Source organism: Callorhinus ursinus, unplaced genomic scaffold, assembly GCF_003265705.2.
Source record: "Callorhinus ursinus isolate GAN/ISIS: 27379988/994484 unplaced genomic scaffold, GSC_fseal_2.0 scaffold49, whole genome shotgun sequence".
Classification (NCBI taxonomy): Eukaryota; Metazoa; Chordata; class Mammalia; order Carnivora; family Otariidae; genus Callorhinus; species Callorhinus ursinus.
This window is the reverse complement of record NW_027397111.1, coordinates 9,881,462-9,904,435: the sequence shown is the minus strand read 5'-3', so window position 1 is coordinate 9,904,435 and position 22,974 is coordinate 9,881,462. Positions and strand designations below refer to the sequence as shown.

General features: G+C 41.3%; 1 protein-coding gene across 4 annotated transcripts in view; it reads left to right on the top strand.

Moving 5' to 3' along the window:
- Positions 1-4,975: 4,975 nt before the first annotated feature.
- ZNF215 (zinc finger protein 215) overlaps positions 4,976-22,974 on the top strand; it is a 30,332-nt gene continuing 12,333 nt past the window's right edge. The window contains exons 1-6 of one of the 4 annotated variants that reach the window (XM_025894475.2): positions 5,207-5,846; positions 5,943-6,013; positions 13,387-13,963; positions 18,370-18,455; positions 20,418-20,550; positions 20,865-20,960. In XM_025894475.2, the coding sequence (XP_025750260.1) occupies positions 13,564-13,963; positions 18,370-18,455; positions 20,418-20,550; positions 20,865-20,960 (715 nt within the window). In that variant the 5' untranslated portion in view covers positions 5,207-5,846; positions 5,943-6,013; positions 13,387-13,563. Of the gene's footprint in view, positions 5,142-5,206; positions 5,847-5,942; positions 6,014-13,386; positions 13,964-18,369; positions 18,456-20,417; positions 20,961-22,974 lie in introns of those variants that run through there. The other 3 variants (XM_025894474.2, XM_025894477.2, XM_025894479.2) reach the window with 3 other exon arrangements.

Below are 22,974 nucleotides of genomic sequence, written 5' to 3'. Positions count from 1 at the left end.
AACCATCTGAGCCACCCAGGCACCCTAGTAGCTAAATTCTTATTTCTTTCATTCATGCATCCATGCATTCATTTTAAATATTTTTTTTTATTTATTTGAGAGAGAGAGAGAGAACACAAGAGGGGGGGAGGCAGAGGGAGAGGGAGAAGCAGGCTCCCCACTGAGCAGGGAGCCCAAAGAGAGGCTCGATCCCAGGACCCTGGGTTCATGACGTGAGCCGAAGGCAGACCCTTAACCCACTTCTCAGACACTCAGCACCCTCCATGCATTCATTATAAAACCATTTATTGAGTTCTTATTTCATTTTATCTTCTCCAACTCTACTTGTATCCAGTATGCCCAGAGCAATGACTGACGTGTGTTTCACACAACGAAATGTGTGTTTCAGTACACATTTTTGCATTTGTTACTATCTTTTTAAAAGTACTGGAGCTGCACTACAATAAACAAACTCTAATCTGGGCTGTGAGGATCAGAGAACACTCCCATACAAACAGCATGCTCTAGTTGAAGTGATACAGACCAGGACAAAACACTAATAGGTGAATTCGGTGACTTGGCTGCCCATGATCATCTAGATGAGATCTATTTCAGTAACAGGAGGAAAAGTAAGGAAATGTAAACAGAAAATTTGGATACTAACTTAGAGAAGTCTCACCAAAAGGGAAAAGAAGAAAAAAGTAAGGGATGAGAAAGTGGGATTGTGAGCTTTTTTTTTTAATTAGATTCCTAGGTCACTTCTCCCATTTTCTTGAAGACTTTCACCCCTGGATCACTGTCACTTTCCCCAACACACTACTCCTGTTATAGATCTTAGGTATTCTAATTTTTACATAAAATGAAATATTCAGCTACTTTGCATTCTCAGAAGTCCTTGATCTTCATTCCTCCAATGATCTCAGCCATCCACATCATGGTCATTTCTTTATTATTCCCATTACCAATGGTTGCCATCCCCACTCCAAATTCTGAAACCACAGAATCTCCAGAAAAATAAAATTACTGTTTTAAGGCACTAAGTGAATACATAACTGAACAAATAACTGAAAAGTTGAAAGAATTATGTTCCCATTCATTCCACCAAAACAGATGCTGATGGGACTTTTTCACACTAACAAAAGTTGCTATCTCTCTTAAAACAAAACAAAACCCCAAACATGCTATCTCTCCTGCTATGGAGGGAGAGGGAATAAATGGCCAGAAAGCTTCTAAAGAAAAAATTTCCTGCATACACCCAAAAACAATAATGAAGATAATGTATAGATTAGGGTTCTTAGTTGCAAGTAACAGAGGCCGACCATGTGTGATTTAAGCTACAAGGAAAAATACTGAAATAATGGTAATTCTGGTCCTGCAGCCAGAACCACACATATACATTGGTTGTGATGAGAACATCACTGCCATTCAGCACTAGATGGCCCACTTTACTCTGCCAACACCATCAGCCCAGGCCCTGCTGCTGGAGCTGCTGATTCACTAAGGCCGGAAATTTGGATGTTGGTGCTTCTTCTGCCACTGAAAGAAAAAGAAAGGAAGAAATTGTGTGCTGACAAACACTACATCAGTCAGGTGATCAAGGCTAACAGCAATAGGGGTGCCTGGGTGGCTCGTCGGCTAAGCATCTGCATTTGGCTCAGGTCAGGATCCCAGGGTCCTGGGACCAAGCCCCAAGTCAGGCTCCCTGTTCAATGGGGAGCCTGCTTCTCCCTCTGCCTCTTTGGCTCCCCCTGCTTGTATTCTCTCTCTCTCTCTCTCTCTGTCAAATTAATAAATAAAATCTTTTTAAAAAAAGGTTAAAACAATAGTGATAAATCACATTGATAGTATGTACCCTTGAGATGGTGTGATGGAAACAGCACTTTATCTTTGTGATCTTCCTCCCCTACACCCATAACCTCAGTCTAATCATGCGAAAAAGATCAGACAAATTCTACTATGTGGGCTTCTTATAAAATATATGACCAGTACTCCTGAAAACTGTAACGGTCATCAAAAACAAGTTTGAGATGCTATGGTGAGTGCTGTGAATTGTGTAAGACTGATGAATCACAGACCTGTACCCCTGAAACAAATAATACATTATATGTTAATAATAAAAGAAAAAAACAAGTCTGAGAAATTGTCACAGCCAAAAAGAGACTAAGGAGGCATGACAACTAAATTTAATGTGGCATCCTGGGTGGGATCCTGGATCAGAAAAGAAATATAAAGAAAAAGAGTAGAAAAGAAAAAAACAGGGGCACCTGGGTGGCTCAGTCAGTTAAGCATCTGCCTTCGGCTCAGGTCATGATCTCGGGATCCTGGGATCAAATCCTGGGTCAGGCACCCTACTGAGCAGGGAGAGTCTGCTTCTCCCTCTGCTCCCCCGCCCTTCTCCCAGGCCCTGCTCCTGGTCTCTTGTTCTCCCTCACTCAAGTAAATAAAATCTTAAAAAAGAAAAAAAAAAAGGAAATCCAAATAAACCATGATTTTAGTTAATAATGTGTCAATAGGGCATCTGGGTGGTCAGTTGCTTGGGCATCTGACTCTTCGTTTCAGTTCAGGTCATGGTTTCGGGGTCTCAGAGTCATGGGATTGAGCCCCACATGAGGCTTTGTACTGGAGTCTGTGTGGGATTGTCTCTCTTCCTTCCCCTCTGCTCCTCCCCCCTGCTCATGCTCTCTCTAAAATAAATAAATGAATAAATAAAATCCTAAAAGAAAATATTGGGGTATCAATGTTGATTTTCTTAATTGTAACAAATATCATAATTATAATGTAAGATGTCAATAGTAGGGGAAAGAGGGTATATGAGGACTCAGGGTACTTCTCAGTTTTTTTGTAAGTCTAAAACTGATCTACAAAATAAAGTCTATTTTTTAAAAAGATAAGAAGTGGTTTGCTGTCCTTGCTTTTTCATCTCAAGCTCCTAATTCAAAGACTAGACTGGGAGTATCTAATTGATTAAGTCCAAGTCACATGCTATACCCTAGCTGCAGTGAAGACAAAGTGAATTTCAAGTGGATTCAGCTTGTATGGAGGGAGACAGGCTCTAACTAGCCCAACACTCCCAGATGACTATAAATACGGAAAGGGTACTCAAATGATCAGAAGCCAAAAATTGACGAATGTCCACTACAGATGGCCTATGAAACCAAATCCCCCCCCCCACTAATGTCTTGACTACCTACAGATTCCAGACTGACCAGTGTAACTCATAATCTACATAACACAATATTCTGAGGATGTGTAGAACACAAAATGTTGAGTGAAGAGATACAGTAGCTTAGCACAGGGAATATTTCTGTTGGGCATTAAGATAGTCCTCATCTGATTGTGTTACTGATGTATTCCCTGCAGCTAGTATAATATCTGCCACATATTAGATCATCAATAAAAATTTGCTGAATAACTATGTGGTCTAGGAAATGTATTGGCTCAAGTAAGTTTTCTCTGTACTTTTTCTTAAATAAATACAGACAGGTTCTAATTCAGAACATCTGGATGTCATGATGCTACAAGGAAACATAGTTTGTAGCAAACAATTGCATGCATCTCAAGGATCAAGTCCCAGATAGCTTCAGAGTCCTTTACCTTTACAGTAAAAGTCATACATTGAGAGAAATCTTACAAGATTGTTCCATTAAAATATATCTGGACCTTTAGTGAAGTGCCTGCAACCTGAAAATTACCCTGTTCACTTAGACAGCAGTCTCAGTGCTTCAGGGGACCTTTGAAGGCACATGGTCAGAAACCTCATATCCATAAGGTAAGAGAGAAAGGCTGGTCATTCTCCTTCCTACTTTGTGTCTTTTCCACTTCCCTGCTCTTTATTGGGTATAAAACATGTTTGAGCCTATGTACTAGCAATACTTACAAGTTAAATTTCTGATTTTGCCTAGCTACTTTAATATGAATTTTATAAAGGTCAACCTCATCACAAACAATTCATAGCACACACTATACCCCCAAACTTGGAAAATATCCATCCATAATTCTGCAATAACTTACTAATGGCCCCCTAAATATTTAAGTATTGAGTGAACAGCAGTGGGTACAAGTAAGAAGTGATCTGAGCTTGGGGCTTAGCTTTGTCAGATTTAATTTCCAAAAACTGGGGGATGATAATCTCTACCTCATAGTGTTGTGGTGATGAATGAGACAGTATTTCTAATTTGCTTAAGACAGTAGTGAGCAGAGAGGAAGTTAGCAAAAAATCTTCTAGCTCCCCTTTTGTTTTACCTTGTTCAACTCATGGTCTAGATTTAAAGCTCTGTCCCAGAGAGGCTTTCCCTGATTTACTAGTTTGAGTTCTTCATCTGGGACTCAATCCTGGACCTTCTCCTTTTAGCGTTTTCGCTTTTTCTCTTTCCTTCTGCAATGCCATCCTCACCCATAGCCTCAACTATCATCTACCCAGAATTGACACAAATTTCATACCTCTGCCCGAGACCCCTCGAAGCTCCAGACACTTCTATCCATGTCTATTTGATAATGCTTCTTGGACATCACAAAGTATCTCATACTCAGCAAGCCAAAATTGAACTCATGGGCTTCCGCAAAACTTTTTATCTGGACGCAAAACAGAGGGAATGAATGAGTGACTCAATCAGTGAAAAACATGTTAGACACAAATCGGTATCTTTTCAAAATTCTGCCATGTTTTTTGGTTCCACGCAAATGGGGTGGGAGTAGCACGGAGAAGGTGAGGAAGATTTTGGCCAGTTATCCGGGATGGGTTGGGGGAAGCTAAGAATGTTTGACAGGCCATTCTCCCTGCACCTCACCCTCACCGCCTTCCTGACCAAGGCCCCCATCCACCCATTCCTGGCCCTAGGGTTGGACGCCAGTCTACGGGCTAGGCGGGCTCTGGGGAAGGGGGCGGAACTTGCAGAAACCCCCATCTAGTCCGCGGACTGGGGCCGCGAGGGCTGCTGGGGGCCCTTTCCAAGGGTGGTGCGCATGCGTGCGGCGGGGTGCGCCTCGGCTTTTCCGAGACACGAATCTGGCGGCGGCGTTTAAGGGCCAGGGGTGGTCACGGCTGCTTAACTGTGTCTTGATTACCCACGCCGGCTCCCTCCGCCCGCGAGGCCGGCAGCTCCTGGCGGATCTGGCGCCTGGGTGTGATTGAACGGAGCCCCCGCTGGGAGCGGTGCCCGCAGGTATCACCGGGTCAGCGGGCGGTGAGGACGCGGGTGTGCGGAATTGGGAATCCCGCTTGAGGGCGTCGGCTGGTTCGCAGTGAGGCGGCTTCCGGCGCGGCGCTCCGCAGTCTCTGCGGGACCACCTGGAGCCGGGCACTGGGAGCGGGGGAGGCGTGGGCTGCAGAAGGAAGTCAGTGCGCTGGAGAGCACAGGTACACAGCGTTTAGCGCCGGCCTCTCTTCCATTCTGCAACGGAGGGCAGCCTCCAGGCGCTCGACCTGATGAAAGTGGCTTCACCAGTGGGTTTGGGAATGACTGGTATTGATTCCTCGTGGAAATACCGAGTGTGGCAGGATCGATCAGCTGGAAAAGAAACTGGAGAAAACTTCATTCCAGCTTACCTTCCTTCCTAGGCGTTCCTAGCCAGTCCTCCAAACATAAAACTTCAAGGCATCTTCCTTATTTTCGGACGCTTCATTTGCAAACTGCTTCTGCTCCCCTTTATCTGCACTATTCAACAAAGGCTGTTTTTACCTCAAGCTGTGGCCCTACCTATCAGCTGTTTGGTTGAAACAACCCTCTTTGCCCACAGATACTACCAGCGCACAGTTGGCACCTGTTCAGTTTCCTCAGTGCTCTACAGTCCTTTGAACCTGTGTCACCTAGGTGGTTAATGCTCCAGATTCCTGTCACCTGCGCCTTATTGAGTCCTCCCTTCCCGTGGTACTGGCTCACACTCTTAGCTCTTCATTCGGACTGCCACCATCGTCCTGAAAGGTGTCCGTTCAGTGCTTTAACCGTTCTTGACTTTAATTCCAGTGTTCATCGCTTACAGACCCCTTAAGCTCGCAGTCACAGCCATACCTTGCACCTTCTAACTCTACAAGATGGTGAGTGGAGAGAAACACAGTTTTTAAGGAACTGTAGAAAGGGCCACAACTTAGAATGTACTGTGAGGTAACCACAGTGGAGGTGGAAGCTTCCTCTGAGTCTCAGAAGTTCCAACACGGTGTGGGAGTGAGAATCCAATAGAGTAGAGGACTTGAGTGAAGGATTACATGTGAAACCTCTCTTTCAGTCATCTCCCCAACTTCCCCACCTGTTCCCCTTCCCACCTATATAAAGAAGCAGTTCAGCTAAAGTGCCTTCCTCCCACAAAAAGTTTTTTCCTAAATAAATTGAATAAACCGTCTGAGGAGAACTAAGGCTTTTAATGTGGATGTTCCTTTCAAAGTAAAACCTTTTCACTCTGTTATCTGGAGAGGGAGGCACAGCCTGACAGCCAGCTCCCCCCACTCACCCTAAATCAGAGCATGCCAATCTGTGTGTCTCACCCATATACACATGACTCTCAGGAGGATATCTCCCATTCAGAGTAGATGCCCATTAGAAAGCCAATCTACTGATACAGCCAAAGTAGAAATTGGTACAGCTCTCTGGAATAGTCACCCTAATACTTGATTCTTTTTTTTTTTTTTTTAAAGATTTTATTTATTTGAGAGAGAGAGAATGAGAGATAGAGAGCACAAGAGGGAAGAGGGTCAGAGGGAGAAGCAGACTCCCTGCCGAGCAGGGAGCCCGATGCGGGACTCGATCCCAGGACTCCAGGATCATGACCTGAGCCGAAGGCAGTCGCTTAACCAACTGAGCCACCCAGGCGCCCCCTTTTTTTTTTTTTTTAAAGATTTTGTTTATTTATTTTGACAGAGAGAGAGACAGCGAGAGAGGGAGCACAAGCAGGGGAGTGGGAGAGGGAGGAGCAGGTTTCCCGCTGAGCAAGGGAGCCTGATACGGGGCTCGATCCCAGGATCCTGGGATCATGACCTGAGCTGAAGGCAGACGCTTAACGACTGAGTCACCCAGGCGCCCCTAATACTTGATTCTTAAGTATGAACAGAAAACTAAACACCAGATGTCTAAGAACCAAGATAAACAGAAGTCTTGACCACAGAATAAAAGGGAATTTAAGAAACAGAAAACTCATATTAGAATTGCCAAAGAAATTTGAAGTAATTGCAACAACCAGACAAGCACAATGCAGTGGAAGAAGAACCATCAGTGAACAAGAAAAAGCCCTTAAATTTAAAATATGATGGTAGAAATGTTTTTTTTATGAAATCTACAAGGTCAAGTGACAGAAATCTCCCATAACACAAAAAAAATTTCCAAAAAAATCACTTCTTGGTAGTAAACCCGGGCATAGAAAGGAGGATAGGATGGAAGACTGTTGATTTTCATCATAAAAGGTCTCATGTGCTTTTGATTATTTTTCCTTTTGCCATATGCATGGATCCTTTGATTTGCAAAAAATTTTCCATAATTTTAATTTGTTTTTCACCACAAATTTTGTTCTCCCTTACCTCAGCATTTTGGGAGACACTTTTAGATTTGTCTATCATATCACTGGTTCAATGACATGTCCCTTTTGTTCTTTACTCCTTCTAATCGAGATTGTCAATCTCTTCATCCATTTTGATATTTACCTTAATCTCATCCTGTTTTACTAAATGGCTCCCTGATTCTGTTTCATAAATTTACCACGCATCCTTTTGAATCTGAGTACATCAGGCAAGTGTCCTTTAATTTTTTTTTTAAAGATTTTATTTATTTATTTAATTGACAGAGAGGGAGAGAGAGAGAGAGAGACGCACGAGAGGGAACACAAGCAGGGGGAGTGGGAGAGAGAGAAGCAGGCTTCCCGCTGAGCAGGGAGCCCGATGCAGGGCTCGATCCCAGGACGCTGGGATCATGACCTGAGCCGAAGGCAGTTGCTTAACCGACTGAGCCACCCAGGCGCCCCGTTTCCTTTAATTTTTTAAATAAAATTTTTATTTTACAACAATTCCAGATTTACAGAAAAATTGAGACTATAGTACAAAGAGCTCCCATATACCCCATACCCGTTTCCCCTATTAGTAACAAATTAGTATGTTAATTAGATCTATTAATTAGATCCATTAACTGAAGTCCGTTCTTTAATCATATTTCTTTAATTTTTGCCTAATGCCCTTTTTCTGATTCAGCATCCCACCCAGGATGCCACATTACATTTAGTTGTCATATCTCCTTAGGCTCCTCTTGGCTGTGACAGTTTCTGAGACTTGTTTTTAATGACCTTTACAATTTTGAGGAGTACTGGTCAGGTATACTATAGGAAGCCCATCTGTTAGAATTTTTCTCATGATTAGACTGGGGTTATGGGTTTGGGGAAGGCAAATTACAGAGGTAAAGTGCTGTTTCTACCACATCATCTCAAAGGTACATACTGTCAACATGTCCTGTCATTACTGATGTTAACTTTGATCACATGACTGAGGTGTATCTTTCAGGTTTCTCCACTATAAATTTATTCTTTTTCCCTCTTCCCATATTTACTCTTTGGAAGGGGTTCACTATGTAGAACCCAAACTCAAGGGATGGAGAGTTATGTTCCAACTCCTGGAGGACTGAGTATCTACACAAATTATTTGGGATTCTTCTGCATGAGAGATTGGTCTAGTCTTCCCCATTTACTTACTGATTGAGTCAGTCATGTATATTAGTATAGTTTATGGGTATTAATTTTATACTTTGGGTTATTTATTGCTCATATTGTTTCAGCTTTGGCCATTGGGAGCTCTTTCACTTGGCTCCTGGGTGCCTTGGACATGCCCCAGTGAACGTGTTTTTGTTTTTGAGCTCTTACCTAGTTTCTAGTACTTCGGGGTGCTCCAAGCTCATCTTGTATATTTCTTTTTTTCTTTTTTTAATTTTATTTATTTGAGAGAGAGAGCACAAGTGGGGGAGGGGGGCAAAGGGAGAGGCAGAGGGAGAAGCAGACTCCCTGCCGAGCAGGGAGCCGGGTGCAGGGCTCTATTCTAGGACCCGGAGATCATGACCTGAGCCAAAGGCAGACGCTTAACTGACTGAGCTACCCAGGCACCCCCATATTGTATATTTCTTGCTCCAGTTCTAGAATAAGTCATTTTTCCATGAAGCCCTGGTTCCTTTATTGAAGAATGGTATTAAAAACTGAGATCTGGGAGACCTTTTTTTTTTTTTTTGATCTGGGAGACCTTTGACCCCCTTTACCCATTTCTCCCACCTACCACTCTTCTCTGGCAACCACCAATTTGTTCTCTGAGCTTGTATTTTCTTTTTGTTTGTTTTTAAGATTACACATATAAGAGAGATCATACAGTATTTTTCTTTCTCTGACTTTATTTCCCTTATCATAATTCCCTCGAAGTACATCCATGTTGTTGCAGATGGTAAGATTTTATTCTTTTTATGGCTGAATAATATTCCTTTGTGTGTGTGTGTGTGTGTGTGTGTGTGTGTAGATAAATTTCTTTATCCATTCATCTGTTGATGGACATTTAGGTTGTTTTCATATCTTGGCTGTTGTAAACCAAGTAAAGTGCTGCAGTGAACATGAGGGTGCATATATCTTTCCCAGTTAGTGTTTTCACTTTCTTTCGATAAATACCCAGAAGGAGTTGCTGGATATAGGATAGTTCTATTTTAATTTTTTAAGGAACCTCCATACTGTTCCAGAGTGGTTGCCCCGATTGACACTGCCATCAGCAGTGCACAAGGGTTCCCTTTTCTCCACATTCTCAGCAACACCTGTTATGTCTTGTCTTTTTCAGAATAATCATTCTCACAGGGCGCCTGGGTGGCTCAGTCGTTGGGCATCTGCCTTTGGCTCAGGTCATGATCCCTGCTCAGCGGGAAGCCTGCTTCCTCTCCCACTCCCCCTGCTTGTGTTCCCTCTCTTGCTGTGTCTCTCTCTGTCAAATAAATAAATAAAAATCTTTAAAAGAAATAATCATTCTCACAGCTGTGGGGTGATACATCATTGTATTATTTTGATTTGCATTTGCCTGATGATCAATGATGTTGAGCATCTTTTTATGTATCTGTTGGCCACCTGTATGTCTTTGGAAAAATGTTCAAATGTCTTCTCTGGGAAAATAGTCAAATCTGCCTATTTTTAAATCAGATTGTTTTTTGTTATTAATATTTATGAGTTCTTATGTATTTTGGATATTAATCTCTTACCAGATATGATTTGCAAACGTACACATTAAGAAAATGAAAATCACATCATTTCAATAGATGCAGAAAAATCATTTGACAGAATTAAACATCCATTTATAATTAAAAAAAAAAAACTCTCAACAAAATGTATATTGAGTGTGTATTGCCTGCCAAGAAGTGGATGAGTGTTCTTTTAATCCCTGTAATTCAATCAGATAGGTATTGTTATATCCATGTTACAGTTGAGAAAACTCACGGTTTGGTTAAATAATTTGCTTAAGTTCATACATGTAGTAACTAGTACAGCTGGGACTTAACCTCATGTCAGTGTGACTCCAAAGTATGTACTCTTAGTCACTATGTATTCTCTATAGCAGGATTTCTTTACTTTGGAATTTCTGACACTTTGGGCTGGACAATTCTCCATTACAGAACACTGTCTTGTGCATTGTAGGAGGTTTAGCAGGATCCCTGGGCTTCTCTCACTAGATGCCAGTAAGAGCCCCCAGTTGTGATAGCCAAAACTGTCTCCAGACATTGTCAGACTTCCCCTGGTACGAGATTGCTCCTAACCCCTGGCTTAGAGATGTATAATAAAATGAACCCTGAAAGTTGAATTGCATCCATACTGGGAGAATTGTCAATTGGGTAGAAAGCTGTATCCGAACTTCCCTGAATGTAATGACTCTTATAATTGGGCAAGCTCTTTGGGGAACAGTGAGTGCTCTGCTCATAGTTGTTAAAAGAGATACTGGCTCTTGTGGGAAGACTTTTCAGTCAATATGCTTTCTGCACAACCTATGTGGATCTCTTGACTTGGCTATATCGTATGAAGACTCCCATGAAGAACAGTGCCAGTTACTCACTCTGCTAGCAAGCTGTGTTTTCTGTTCAGTGGCCTTCTGAACAAACTGGTGCCAGATATGGCCCATGTAGTCTTGTGAGTCTAGATGTTTAGTTGAGCCTGTGACCTCCCTGGTGGACATTGCAGACAGGCCCATAGTGAGTCCTAACAAATGAAAATTTCTAATCATTATAATCTGGGAATGTACTTTTTTTAATTGAATAAAATTGACATACAATATTAGTTTCAGGTATACAACATATTGATTCTGCAGTTCTATACAGTACTCACCACGATGAGTGTTGTTACCATCTGTCACCATGTTTATTATATTACTACCTATATTTCCTGTGCTGTACTTTTCATCTCTGTGACTTATTTTGTAACTGAAGTTTGTACTTCTTAATTCCCTTTATTTTTCATATCTCCCCCCCCGCCACCTCCACTCTGGCAACCACCAATTCTCTATATTTAAGAGACTTTTTGTTGGTTTGTTTGTTCATTTGTTTTGGCTTTTAGGTTCCACGTGTAAGTGAAATCATAACGGTATTTATTTTTCTCATCTTATTTCACTTAGCATAATACCCTCTAGATCCATCCATGTTGTTGCAAATAGCAAGGTCTCATCCTTTTTTATGCCTGTGTAATATTCCATTGTATATGTATACTACTACTTTATCCATTTGTCTTCAGTTGCTTTCATATCTTAGCTGTTCTAAATAATTCAGTAAACATAGGGGTACATAGATCTTTTCAAATTAGTGTCTTCATTTTCTTTGGCTAAATACCCAGTGGTGAAATTACTAGATCGTATTGTATATCTATTTTTAATTTTTTGACAAACCTCCATACTGTTTTCCACAGTGGTTGCACCAATTGACATTCCCACCAACGGTGCACAAGGTTCCCTTTTCTCCACATTCTTAGCACTTGTTATTTCTTGTCCTTTTGATATTAGCCATTTTCTGACAGGTGTGAAATGATAGCTCATTGTGGTTTTGATTTGCATTTCCTGATGATTATTGATGTTGAGCATCTTTTCATATACCTGTTGGCCATTTGTATATCTTCTTTGGGAAAATGTCTATTCAGGTCCTCTGCCCATTTTTTAATCGAATTTGTGTGTGTGTGTTGGTGTGTGTTGTGTGTGTGTCAGTATGTGTATCGAGATGTACAAATTATATATTTTGAATATCAACCACTTACCAAATATGCCCTTTTCAAATATATTCTCCCATTCAGTAGGTTGCCTTTTTGTTTTGTTGATGGTTTCTTTTACTGTGCAAAAGTTTTTATTTTGTTGTAGTCCCAATAGTTTATTTTTGCTTTTGTTTTTCTTGTCTGAGGAGACATACCCATAAATATGTTGCTAAGGTTGATGTCCAAGAAATTACTGCCTGTATTTCTGTTAGGAGTTTGATGGCTTCGGATCTCATATTTAGGTTTTTAAGTCCATTTTGAGTTTATTTTTGTATATGGTGTAAGAAAGTGGTCCAGTTTCATTCTTTTGCTTATAGCTGTCCAGTTTTCCAGCACCATTTATTGAAAAGACTGTCCTTTCCCCATTGTGTATTCTTGCCTCCCTTGTCATAGATTAATTAACCACATAGGTATGGGTTTTTTCCTGTGCTCTCTACCCGTTGACCTATGTGTCTGTTTTTGTGTCATTGAAATGTACTTTTTGATTTATCCCTGACAATGAAATGACTCACATTATTTTTTAAATAATTGTTTCTTAACTTAATTTCTAGTGGTATTTCCAATTTTACTCTTTTTATAGAATCTTATTGATATTTTAGTGAGTATTTGTTAGGTATCGATAGTATAAAGCCTTAATAACTTGACTTCTGAAAATGTGTTTTGCTTAGTTTTAAAACAAAAATGTGTTGGAGCACCTGGGTGGCTCAGTTGGTTAAGTGTCTCTCTTTGGCTCAGGTCATGATCCCAGGGTCCTGGGATTGAGCCCCACGTTGGGCTCCCTGCTCAGCCCGGAGTCTGCTTCTCCCTCTCCCTCTGCCTGTCACTCCCCCTGCTTGTGCTCTCTCTCTTTCTCTCTGTTAAATAACTAAATAAAATTTTTTAAAAATAAAGCAAAAATGTGTTGTCACCTGGTACAGGAGAAATCTAATTGCAATTAAATTATGAGGTTTGTTTTAAAAGGACTGTTTCATTTATCACTTTTTGTGTGATGTCTGTTTTCTTTTTGATGGGTGGTGAAGGGAAAGAGACAGTATATTTTTTTGTTATAAAAAAGGGAAACAAGAATGGAAGAATAATCCATAATATTTATATTAGACAATTTTAAGAATATTATTTGTATTACTTTATCTTTTAACACTATGCTAAAACATGTTCATTAAATATAGGTCATATTGGTGTCTTTTTTCATTCTCTCAGGTACCTGAATGTTGGCTTTCTGTCTGACGCTCCTGGAACTTTTCTCTTATTGAGATAGAACTTGGCTGAAATCACATTGCACATATATTGTACACAAGTGCTTAGCCCAAGCCCAAGAATTACTATAATCCTCTAGTTAGACAAATTCAAACTACAGTGGGAGTTCTGGCCAGGAAGATGCAGGCTCTGAACAAGTTGATGGCTATCTCAAAACCTCAAAACCTGATTCTACATGAACAAAGTGAGGCCCTGAGAGCAGATGTGTCCTGGCAACAGGAATCCATCCCAGTCATGGAAACCTACGACTCTGAGGCCTCTCGTCAAAGGTTCAGAAATTTCCAGTATTTGGCAGTGTCTGGGCCTCATGAAGCCCTGTGCCAACTCTGGGAGCTCTGTCTTCAGTGGCTGAGACCAGAGGTTCATACAAAGCAGCAGATCCTAGAACTGTTGGTGCTAGAACAATTTCTGACAATTCTCCCTGAAGACATCAGGACGTGGGTGAATTTACAACATCCAAGGAACAGCAAAGAAGTGATGACCCTCATAGAGGATGTGATTGAAATGCTTAAAGATGAAGGTGAGAATGTAGAAAATTGGCAGTAGAATAATAGTTGACCTTTATGTGGAATCTAAAAAAAAAGGGGGGGAGATGAGCGCTCATAGATACAGAGAACAGATTGGTGGTTGCCAGGGGGGGGGGGGGGGGAGGATGGGCAAAATGGGTGGAGGGTCACAAGGTATAGAAACTTCCAGGTATAAAATAAGTCATGGGGATGTAATGTACAGGGTAATGACTATAGTGGATAATACTGTATTGCATATTTGAAAGTTGTTAAGACATTAGATCTTAAAGAGCTCTCATTACAAGAAAAAACTTTTTGTAACTATATATGGTGACAGATGTTAACTAGACTTATTGTGGCGGTCATTTTGCAATATACATAAATATTGAACCATTACATTGTACACCTGAAGCTAATACAGTTGACCCTTGAACAACATGGGTTTAAACTGTGTGGGTCCAATTATACATGGGTGTTTTTCAATAAATACAGCACAGTACTGTAAATGTATTTTCTCTTACGATTTTCTTAACTTTCTTTTCTCTAGCTCACTTTATTGTAAGAATACTGTATGTAATATATATATATATAATATGCATTAGACTGCTTATGTTATTGGTATGGCTTCTGGTCAGTGGTCAGCTATTAGTAGTTAAGTTTTGGGGGAGTCTAAAGTTATATGCAGATCTCCAACTGCGCAGGAGGTTGGTGCCCCTGAAGCATCTGCCTTCGGCTCAGGTCATGATCCCAGGGTCCTGGGATCGAGCCCCACATCAGGCTCCCTACTCAGTGGGAGGTCTGCTTCTCCCTCTCCCACTCCCCTGCCTGTGTTCCCTCTCTCGCTATGTCTCTGTCAAATAAATAAGATCTTTAAAAAAAAAAAAAGAAAGGAAAAGAAATTATCTTTTTCTGAAGCTAAGAGGGTGTCAAGGGCCAGAACATGAAGGACTTTACTATTTAAGGAAGCACGGATTTTATTCTGTAGGAAATGGAAATAGAGAATGAGATCTCACAGCATGGGTAGGGGAGTAAAATGATTTGATTTGCCTTTTAAAATATTTTGGGGCGCCTGGGTGGCTCAGTTGTTAAGCATCTGCCTTCGGCTCAGGTCATGATCCCAGCGTCCTGGGATCGAGCCCCGCATCGGGCTCCCTGCTCAGCAGGAAGCCCGCTTCTCCCTCTCCCACTCCCCCTGCTTGTGTTCTTTCTCTCACTGTGTCTCTCTCTGTCAAATAAATAAAATCTTTTTAAAAAAATAAAATATAATTTTGATATCAGTATAGAGTAGTGGTTGGCAAACTATGGCCCAAAGGCCAAATGTTTTTGGAGATAGTGTTTTTGGAACACAGCCATGCCCACTGATTTACATTTAGTCTACAGTTGCTTTCATGCCATGACCAGAGTTGATTAGTTGTAGCAGAGACTGTATTGCCTACAAAACCCAGAATATTTACTATCTGGATCTTCACAGAAAAAGTTTATCAACATCTTGTTTAAAGGATAGACCTGAGGACTCTGAAAACAGGAAAATCAGTTAAGATAGGTGAGGTGTTAAAGGATGAGGGAGTATTGGGAAAACAGGAGTTTGAACCTAAAGGAATTATGGACTGCATATAAGGTGTGAGTGGGATAAGATTTGATGTAAATGTGCATGTTCTGCCATACATGAATGGGCATAAGTAGCAGATTTTATGGGAGGGGATTTATACAGTAATTATGTGGCGTGTTGAATTTGAGATCTCTATGGGTTTGGAAAGTTACAGGTATGAACAGAAGTAGGAGAAATACATACCCTTAGGGAGCATCAATATTTAAAGGCTATTATAGCTCTAAGTACCCATTACAGGAAATACAAAGGATGGAGGAACATGTTAAATTATATCATGGGAATGCCATTAGTAAAATCTAAACTCTGGGAAACTACAAGATAATCCAGTGTCTAAAACAAAATAGTTTTATTTTTTTTTAAGATTTTATTTATTTAGAGAGAGCACGCATGCACAAGCAGGGTGAGAGGGAGAGCGAGAGAGAAAGAGGGACAGAGAATCTCCAGCGGACTCTGCACTGAGCACAGAGCCCAGCCTGGGGCTCCATCTCACGGCCCTGAGGTCCCAACTGAGCTGAAATCAAGGGTTGGACATTTAACCTGTTGAGCCACCCAGGCACCCCTCTAGAACAAAATAATTTTAAGGGAGAAGTGGGGATATGGACGAGGGATTTAGAAATTAAATGTAAAAGATGTATAGCCAATCACATGAATGTGTGAACCCTGTAAGTCATAGGGCAGTTGATTGGATATTTGACAAGGAATTATTGACTGGGGAGAGTGATGATATTGTTGCTATATTTAGTCCTTATTTGAAAAAGAAATAAAGGATTAAACAGAAGAAGAAAAGCCAGGTAAGCAGGCTAGAAAAGCATAATCTAGGACATCAGAGAACCAAGAAATGTTAGTATCTTGAGCTAAGAAAAGAGAAATCTTCAAGAAGGGAGTGTTCAGCAATGCTGTGACAAAAAGCTTCTCCTATTAAGATGAATATTGAAAGTAATTTACTGAAATTGTTGATTATGAAGTAATTGTTAAGCTTTATAACAGTTTCAGAGAAGGAGTTGTGGTGCTTATTTGTAGTTAGTTATATTAGTTTTCTATTACTGTCATAACAAATGACCACAAAGTCAGTGGCTTAAAACAATGTGAATGTGGAGGGGAGGGGCAGAGGGAGAAGGGGAAGCAGACTACTCGCTGAGCAGGGAGCCTGATATGGGACTCTATCCCAGGACCCTGAGATCATGACCTGAGCTGAAGGTAGACACTTAATCGACTGAGCCACCCAGGTGCACACAAGGTCCTCTTGATACAGAAAAAGCATTTGACAAGATCCAGTGCCCTTTCATGATAAAAGCACTCAACATACTAGGAATAGAAGGGAATTTCTTCTACCTGATAAAGGGCATCTATGAAAAACTTACAGGAAGCACCATACTTAATGGTTAAAGACTGAAAGCTTTACCCTTAGGATAAGGAAACAAGACAAGGATGCCCACTCTGGCCACGTCTGTTCAACATTATACTGGAGGTACTAGCCAGTGCAACAAACAAGAAAAAGAAATAAAAGGCATCCTAATTGGAAAGGAAGAAGTAAAGCTATTTTTACTGTCATATGATCTGTTCTTATGCAGTTGATCCTTGAACAACATGGGTTTAAAATACATGGGTCACAATATGTGAATTTTTTTTTTAAGATTTCATAGCAAAAGCCATAAGGCATTTACTTACAACTGCCCGCCCCAGTCTCCACAGTTCCAATGGAAGACGACTCGTTCAGAGTTCACGCCTTCTGCCCTTTGAGCACCCCGAGAGACCTGCAGAGCCCGTCAGCAGCCCTTGGGATCCCTGAGACTGGGTTACCTGTCAATTTTTTTCATTAAAAATAATTTTAAAAAGACAGCCTGTGTTCATGTATTGGATGACTTAATGTTTTTAAGATGATAATACTCTCTGAAGCGCTCTGCAGTTTCAAATGCAGTTCATAGCAAAATTCCAGCTACCTTTTTTTGCAGAAATAGACAAGCTGATCCTAAAATGCATATGAAGTTACAAAGGAGTCCAAATAACCAAACAGCCTTGATGAAGAACAAACTTTAAGGATGCGTACTTTAATTTCAAAACTTACTACAAAGCTACAGACTTTAGTTAGGACAGAATTAAAGTTATTTTGTGGAATCTGCTGTAGCCACAGATGAAGCCTCAAAATATTATTTTGGCCTTCTTCTCCCTGATCCGATACTTCAACTTCTGGTAGAATATCAGAATCATTTTTAGAGCTCTTATTTTATTTTTATTTATTTGAGAGAGAGAATGAGAGAGAACATGAGGGGGGGAGGGTCAGAGGGAGAAGCAGACTCTCCCCCGAGCAGGGAGCCCGATGTGGGACTCGATCCGGGACTCCAGGATCATGACCTGAGCCGAAGGCAGTCGCTTAACCCACTGAGCCACCCAGGTGCCCATTTTTAGAGTTTTTAAAAACTTTAACATCTGAGCCCCTCAAAGATTTTATTTATTTACTTGAGAGAGAGAGAGAGAGAGAGAGAGCAGGGTCAGAGGGAGAAGCAGACTCCCCGCTGAGCGGGGAGTCTGATGTGGGACTCGATCCCGGGACTCCAGGATCATGACCCGAGCCGAAGGCAGTCGCTTAACCAACTGAGCCACCCAGGCGCCCCATTTTTAGAGTTTTTAAAAACTTTAACATCTGAGCCCCACCTTTGGAGATTCTGATTGCTGGTAGGGCCTGACATCGTTATTTTTCCAAAGCTCTAAAGATGATTCCTATGAATAGCATGTTAAAATGACTACTATAATCATTAAATGTTTCTCCAGGGCAAATCTTGTCTCCCTAATGTTTTCTTTCATCTTCCTCAGAGATACCCTGCAAGGATTGTGTCATCCTGCAGAAGGGGAACATCAAGGAGAAAATGGAAACTGACTCACTAACTGGCAATTCTCAGGTGAATTAGGATTCCTACTCTTTACTGTAATGATCTGCTTTTTCTTTTTCCACTTTTGTACTTTTGCTAAATATAGGTCCATTTAAGGACGTAAGACTGTTACTTCTCCCATAGGACATTGGATCTATTTTATTTTAATTGATGATACACACTTTGGAAAATACTTAATCTTTGTATTTTTCTGTGCATCTGTTCCCTTAGGGTTGTAGACAACAATCAAAGCCATAGAAATAGAGCCCACCAGAGAATGTTTAAAATTAAAAGTGAAGGGAGCCAAGGGCAGAATCCTGAGTAACATCACTGAATAGGCAGGAGCAGAAGAAACCCCAAAGGATACTGAAATGAAAGCATCAAAGTGGTAGAGGAAAACCAAAAAGATACCATGTCACTGAAAGCCAAGGATGAGAGTATTTCAAGGATAAATGCTTTAAAAATTCAGGAAAATTCAGGGTGCCTGGGTGGCTCAGATGGTTAAGCGTCTGCCTTTGGCTCAGGTCATGATCCCAGAGTCCTGGGATCGAGTCCCGCATCGGGCTCCCTGCTCCTCGGGAGCCTGCTTCTCCCTCTGCCTCTCTCTCTCTCTGTCTCTCATGAATAAAAAAAAAAAAAAAAAAAAATTCAGGAAAATTCAGCCTGAATATACCCAGTCCCTTAACCATCACGGAGATACTACCATGCATGGGAATAGAAGCCAGGTTGCAGGGCGCCTGGGTGGCTCAGTCGTTAAGCGTCTGCCTTCGGCTCAGGTCATGATCCCAGGGTCCTGGGATCGAGTCCCACATCGGGCTCCCTGCTCAGCGGGAAACCTGCTTCTCCCTCTCCCACTCCCCCTGCTTGTGTTCCTCCTCTCGCTGTCTTTCTCTGTCAAATAAATAAATAAAATCTTTAAAAAAAAAAAGCCAGGTTGCAGAGGGTTGAGGGAAGAAGGTGAGGAAGGAGGCAAAACTAACATAGATGATTTACTTAGAGTCATCCGATGTCTTAGAGTTGTCTGGCTCTGCAGTAGAGGGAGGGGAGAGATGTGTATTTCATTGTGACTGAAGGTGCCCATCACGACAAGGTTGGGAATGCTAGAGAGGGAAGTGCAACGCATGACGGTGTGAAGGCCCTCCTAAATACTTATGTTGTGGGCACCTGGGTGGCGCAGTCGTTAAGCAGCTGCCTTCAGCTCAGGTCATGATCCCAGAGTCCTGGGATCGAGTCCCACATCGGGCTCCCTGCTCAGCGGGAAGCCTGCTTCTCCCTCTCCCACTCCCTCTGCTTGTGTTCCTGCTCTCGCTGTCTCTGTCAAATAAATAAATAAACTCTTTAAAAAAATAAAAAAAAGAAAAATACTTATGTCGTGTCTGACCTGCACTGCTAAGGAGAAACAAAAGGAAATCCTCTGTGGTGATGCCAGTAGAGGCAGACAGGCACACAGGCCGACAAGCACAGGTAGTAATAATTATTACAAAGAAGAGAAAGAAACATAATGCAGTAGACTGATGAGGGGGTGGCTACTTCATTTTGGGTAATCAGGAAAGGGCTGCCTGACCCGAATGGGAATGAGTTAGCAGGCTGCCTTTCTCAGAGAAAATGCCCTACGTCTGCTGCTAGCTATCTTCATTACAAATTCCCCTCAAATCTATCTGAAACTCCTCCTCTTCTGAACTCCTCTTCTGTCAGGTATTTTTACTCTGTAGTAATTTTTTGTTCCACAATTATTCCAACTGTCTTTTTGTTTTTCATCAACCAAAATAAAAGTTAATTTAGGGTTAGGACTGCACTTGATTTTCCTTTGGCAGCCCTCACAGAGTGCCAAGTTGGTAGGCCTCTAGTATAACTTGATTTTCATCACTTAGAACCCCAAACATTTGTCAGTTTCTTACGTATTCTGACGGCCTACCCTGTTCTTTCCAGATTCTTTTCTCCTCTAGTAATCTTTTTGGGAGTGACCTTTGATTAAAAAAATTAATGTTTTAGGAATCAATAACATTCAAAGATGTGATTGTGGAATTCAGCGAGGAAGAGTGGGGACAACTGGACCCTGCTGTGAAGACCTTGTACAGGGATGTGATGCTGGAGAACTACAGGAACCTGAATTCAGTGCATCAAGGTGGCTTCTGTGCATTTACCTCCTCTGCCTGTCAGTGGTCTCTTCACCTGCTGCTAAAAGCTAGAAGACGACTGCAGCGGTTAAGGGCACTTTGGTTTGGGTTTCCTAATATCCTTTGGGCACGATCGCAGATTTTCCTGCTGTGTATCTGAGTGGAAGTCCTTTCTGTTGGAGAGCTAGATGTACCCAGATCCGTGGTGACTGCTGGCCTTATCTTTCAGCAGCTCTTAGAGAACTACTGAGGGATGGAATCTCTTCCCTATAAAAATGGCTGAGGTGTCTGTTTGTTGTTTTTTCAATTTCCCCATGAACAGAACATCTACTTTACAAGCCAGTTGAGATCTCCAAGCTGGAGAGTAAGGAAAGAAGATGGGCAGTGGAGCAAGAAATCCCAAGCACATCTGTTTTGGGTAAGAACCAGGCAGATATGAGGCAGCCATAAGAAGCTTCTGTTTGTTAAACACACAGTGTACTGTTAACAGCCTTCGAGTAAGAGTCAGGGAGGCGACGACAAAACCGCCGAAGCTTTGAAGGAAAAAAGTCACATTGCCTTTCGTTCACAGATTCTTTTTCTTCAGTGGATAGGCAAAAGAATGTTGCAGGTGAGGAACACAGACGCTTTTAAAGCTGTGTGGCCCGGAGCAGCCTACCTGCCAGTCTCCTGATCTGTAACATGGAGTTAATAACAGTCGTTCACAGATTCTTTTTCTTCAGTGGATAGGCAAAAGAATGTTGCAGGTGATGGGCGCCTGGGTGGCTCAGTCAGTTGGGCAACTGCCTTCGGCTCAGGTCATGATCCTGAAGTCCTGGGATCGAGTCTCGCATCGGGCTCCCGGCTCAGCAGGGGGCCTGCTTCTCCCTCTGACCCTCTCCCCTCTCATGCTGTTTCTCACTCTCTCTCTCTCAAATAAATAAATAAAATCTTTAAAAAAAAAAAAAGAAGAAGAAGAATGTTGCAGGTGAGGAACACAGACGCTTTTAAAGCTCCGTGGCCCAGAGCAACCTACCTGCCATTCTCCTCATCTGTAACATGGAGTTAGTAACAGTACTTACCTCTACATTCCTGTGAGGCTTAAGTGAGTCATATGGGTAGCACCCTTAGAACGGTGCCTGGCATGTGGTTAGTGCTACGTAAACAAACATTAGCCAACCCAGCATGAAATCATATTCTTTCTTTTAAAGAAAACTTTATACAGAGTGACTTTAGTAATCTTCGTTTTTCCATTTTTCCTTCGTTTACTATCGAACTTCTTGTGCCCTAACTTTCTACCTTCATGTAATCTCTTTGTTCTTATTAACATTTTGTTTGTGGGAGATGATCAATTATTGTGTGCTTAATGTAAATTTTAGTACATATAGAAAAGTATGAAGAGGAATAGAGCTCACCCCTTACCTCACTCCCCAGAGCTATGCAGTATTAACATTTTGATTTATTTTCTTAGACTTTTTTGTGATGATGTGTCTCTGTGGCTTGTGAAGATTTGTTTTTTTCCAAAATTGGGATCATCAGGGATATGCTACTTTATATTCTGCTCTTCTCACCTAATATGATACCATAGGCAATTACCTGTGTCACTAAATAGTGTGTGAAAATGTGGTTTCTAATTCACATGTAACATGCCATCGTATACATGTATCATAATATATTTAACCATTCCCCCTCAGCTGTTGGCCATTCAGGTTGTTGCCAAGTTTTCAGGCATATCTGATAAGTTCTACATAAGATATACCTTGTTAGAAGAGAAACTTCAGCATCAAAGGGCATGAATATATTTAACAGTCTTACATTGTGCTGTATTGTCTACAGAAAGGTTATACCAATCCATACTGTCACTAATAACGTATTATCTATTTATTATCAGTCTAGCACCCTATTGTTTACTGAAATCTTTATTGATTTGATAGCCAAATTATTCAATTTCTTCCTTTCTGAGGTAAAGTCCCCCACCCCCCCCCTCCCTTTTCCTTTGGACCCCATTTCTCCCTGCCTTCTTTCACTTACATTTTTACCATTTCTGCCTCATCTTCCCATTAGTTTTTCAACATTTTCAGGTCATTACTGATTTAAAAAATTTTTCTCTCAACGAACCTCTTTATAGCCAATCTTCTCAAAATATTTTTTTACTTTTCTCATTTCCTCACCTTCTATTCCTCACCCCATTCCAGTTTAGTTCTTATTCCAGATCTCCATCTGAAACAGTCCTTACTAAGGTTGTAGAAGACTTTCTTGTAGCTAAGTCCAGTGGATATTTTTTCATTCCTTGTCTTACATTACCTGCTCCTCACTCTTAAAACAGTCATAGGTTCTTATAGTGCATCCTATTTTCCTCCTCTTTCTGGCCTTTCTCAGTCTGGTGGAGACTTCTCTTTCTCTAGCTCTAATTTCACAGTTTCTCGACATGTGGTCTCATTTTGTCTTCTTTT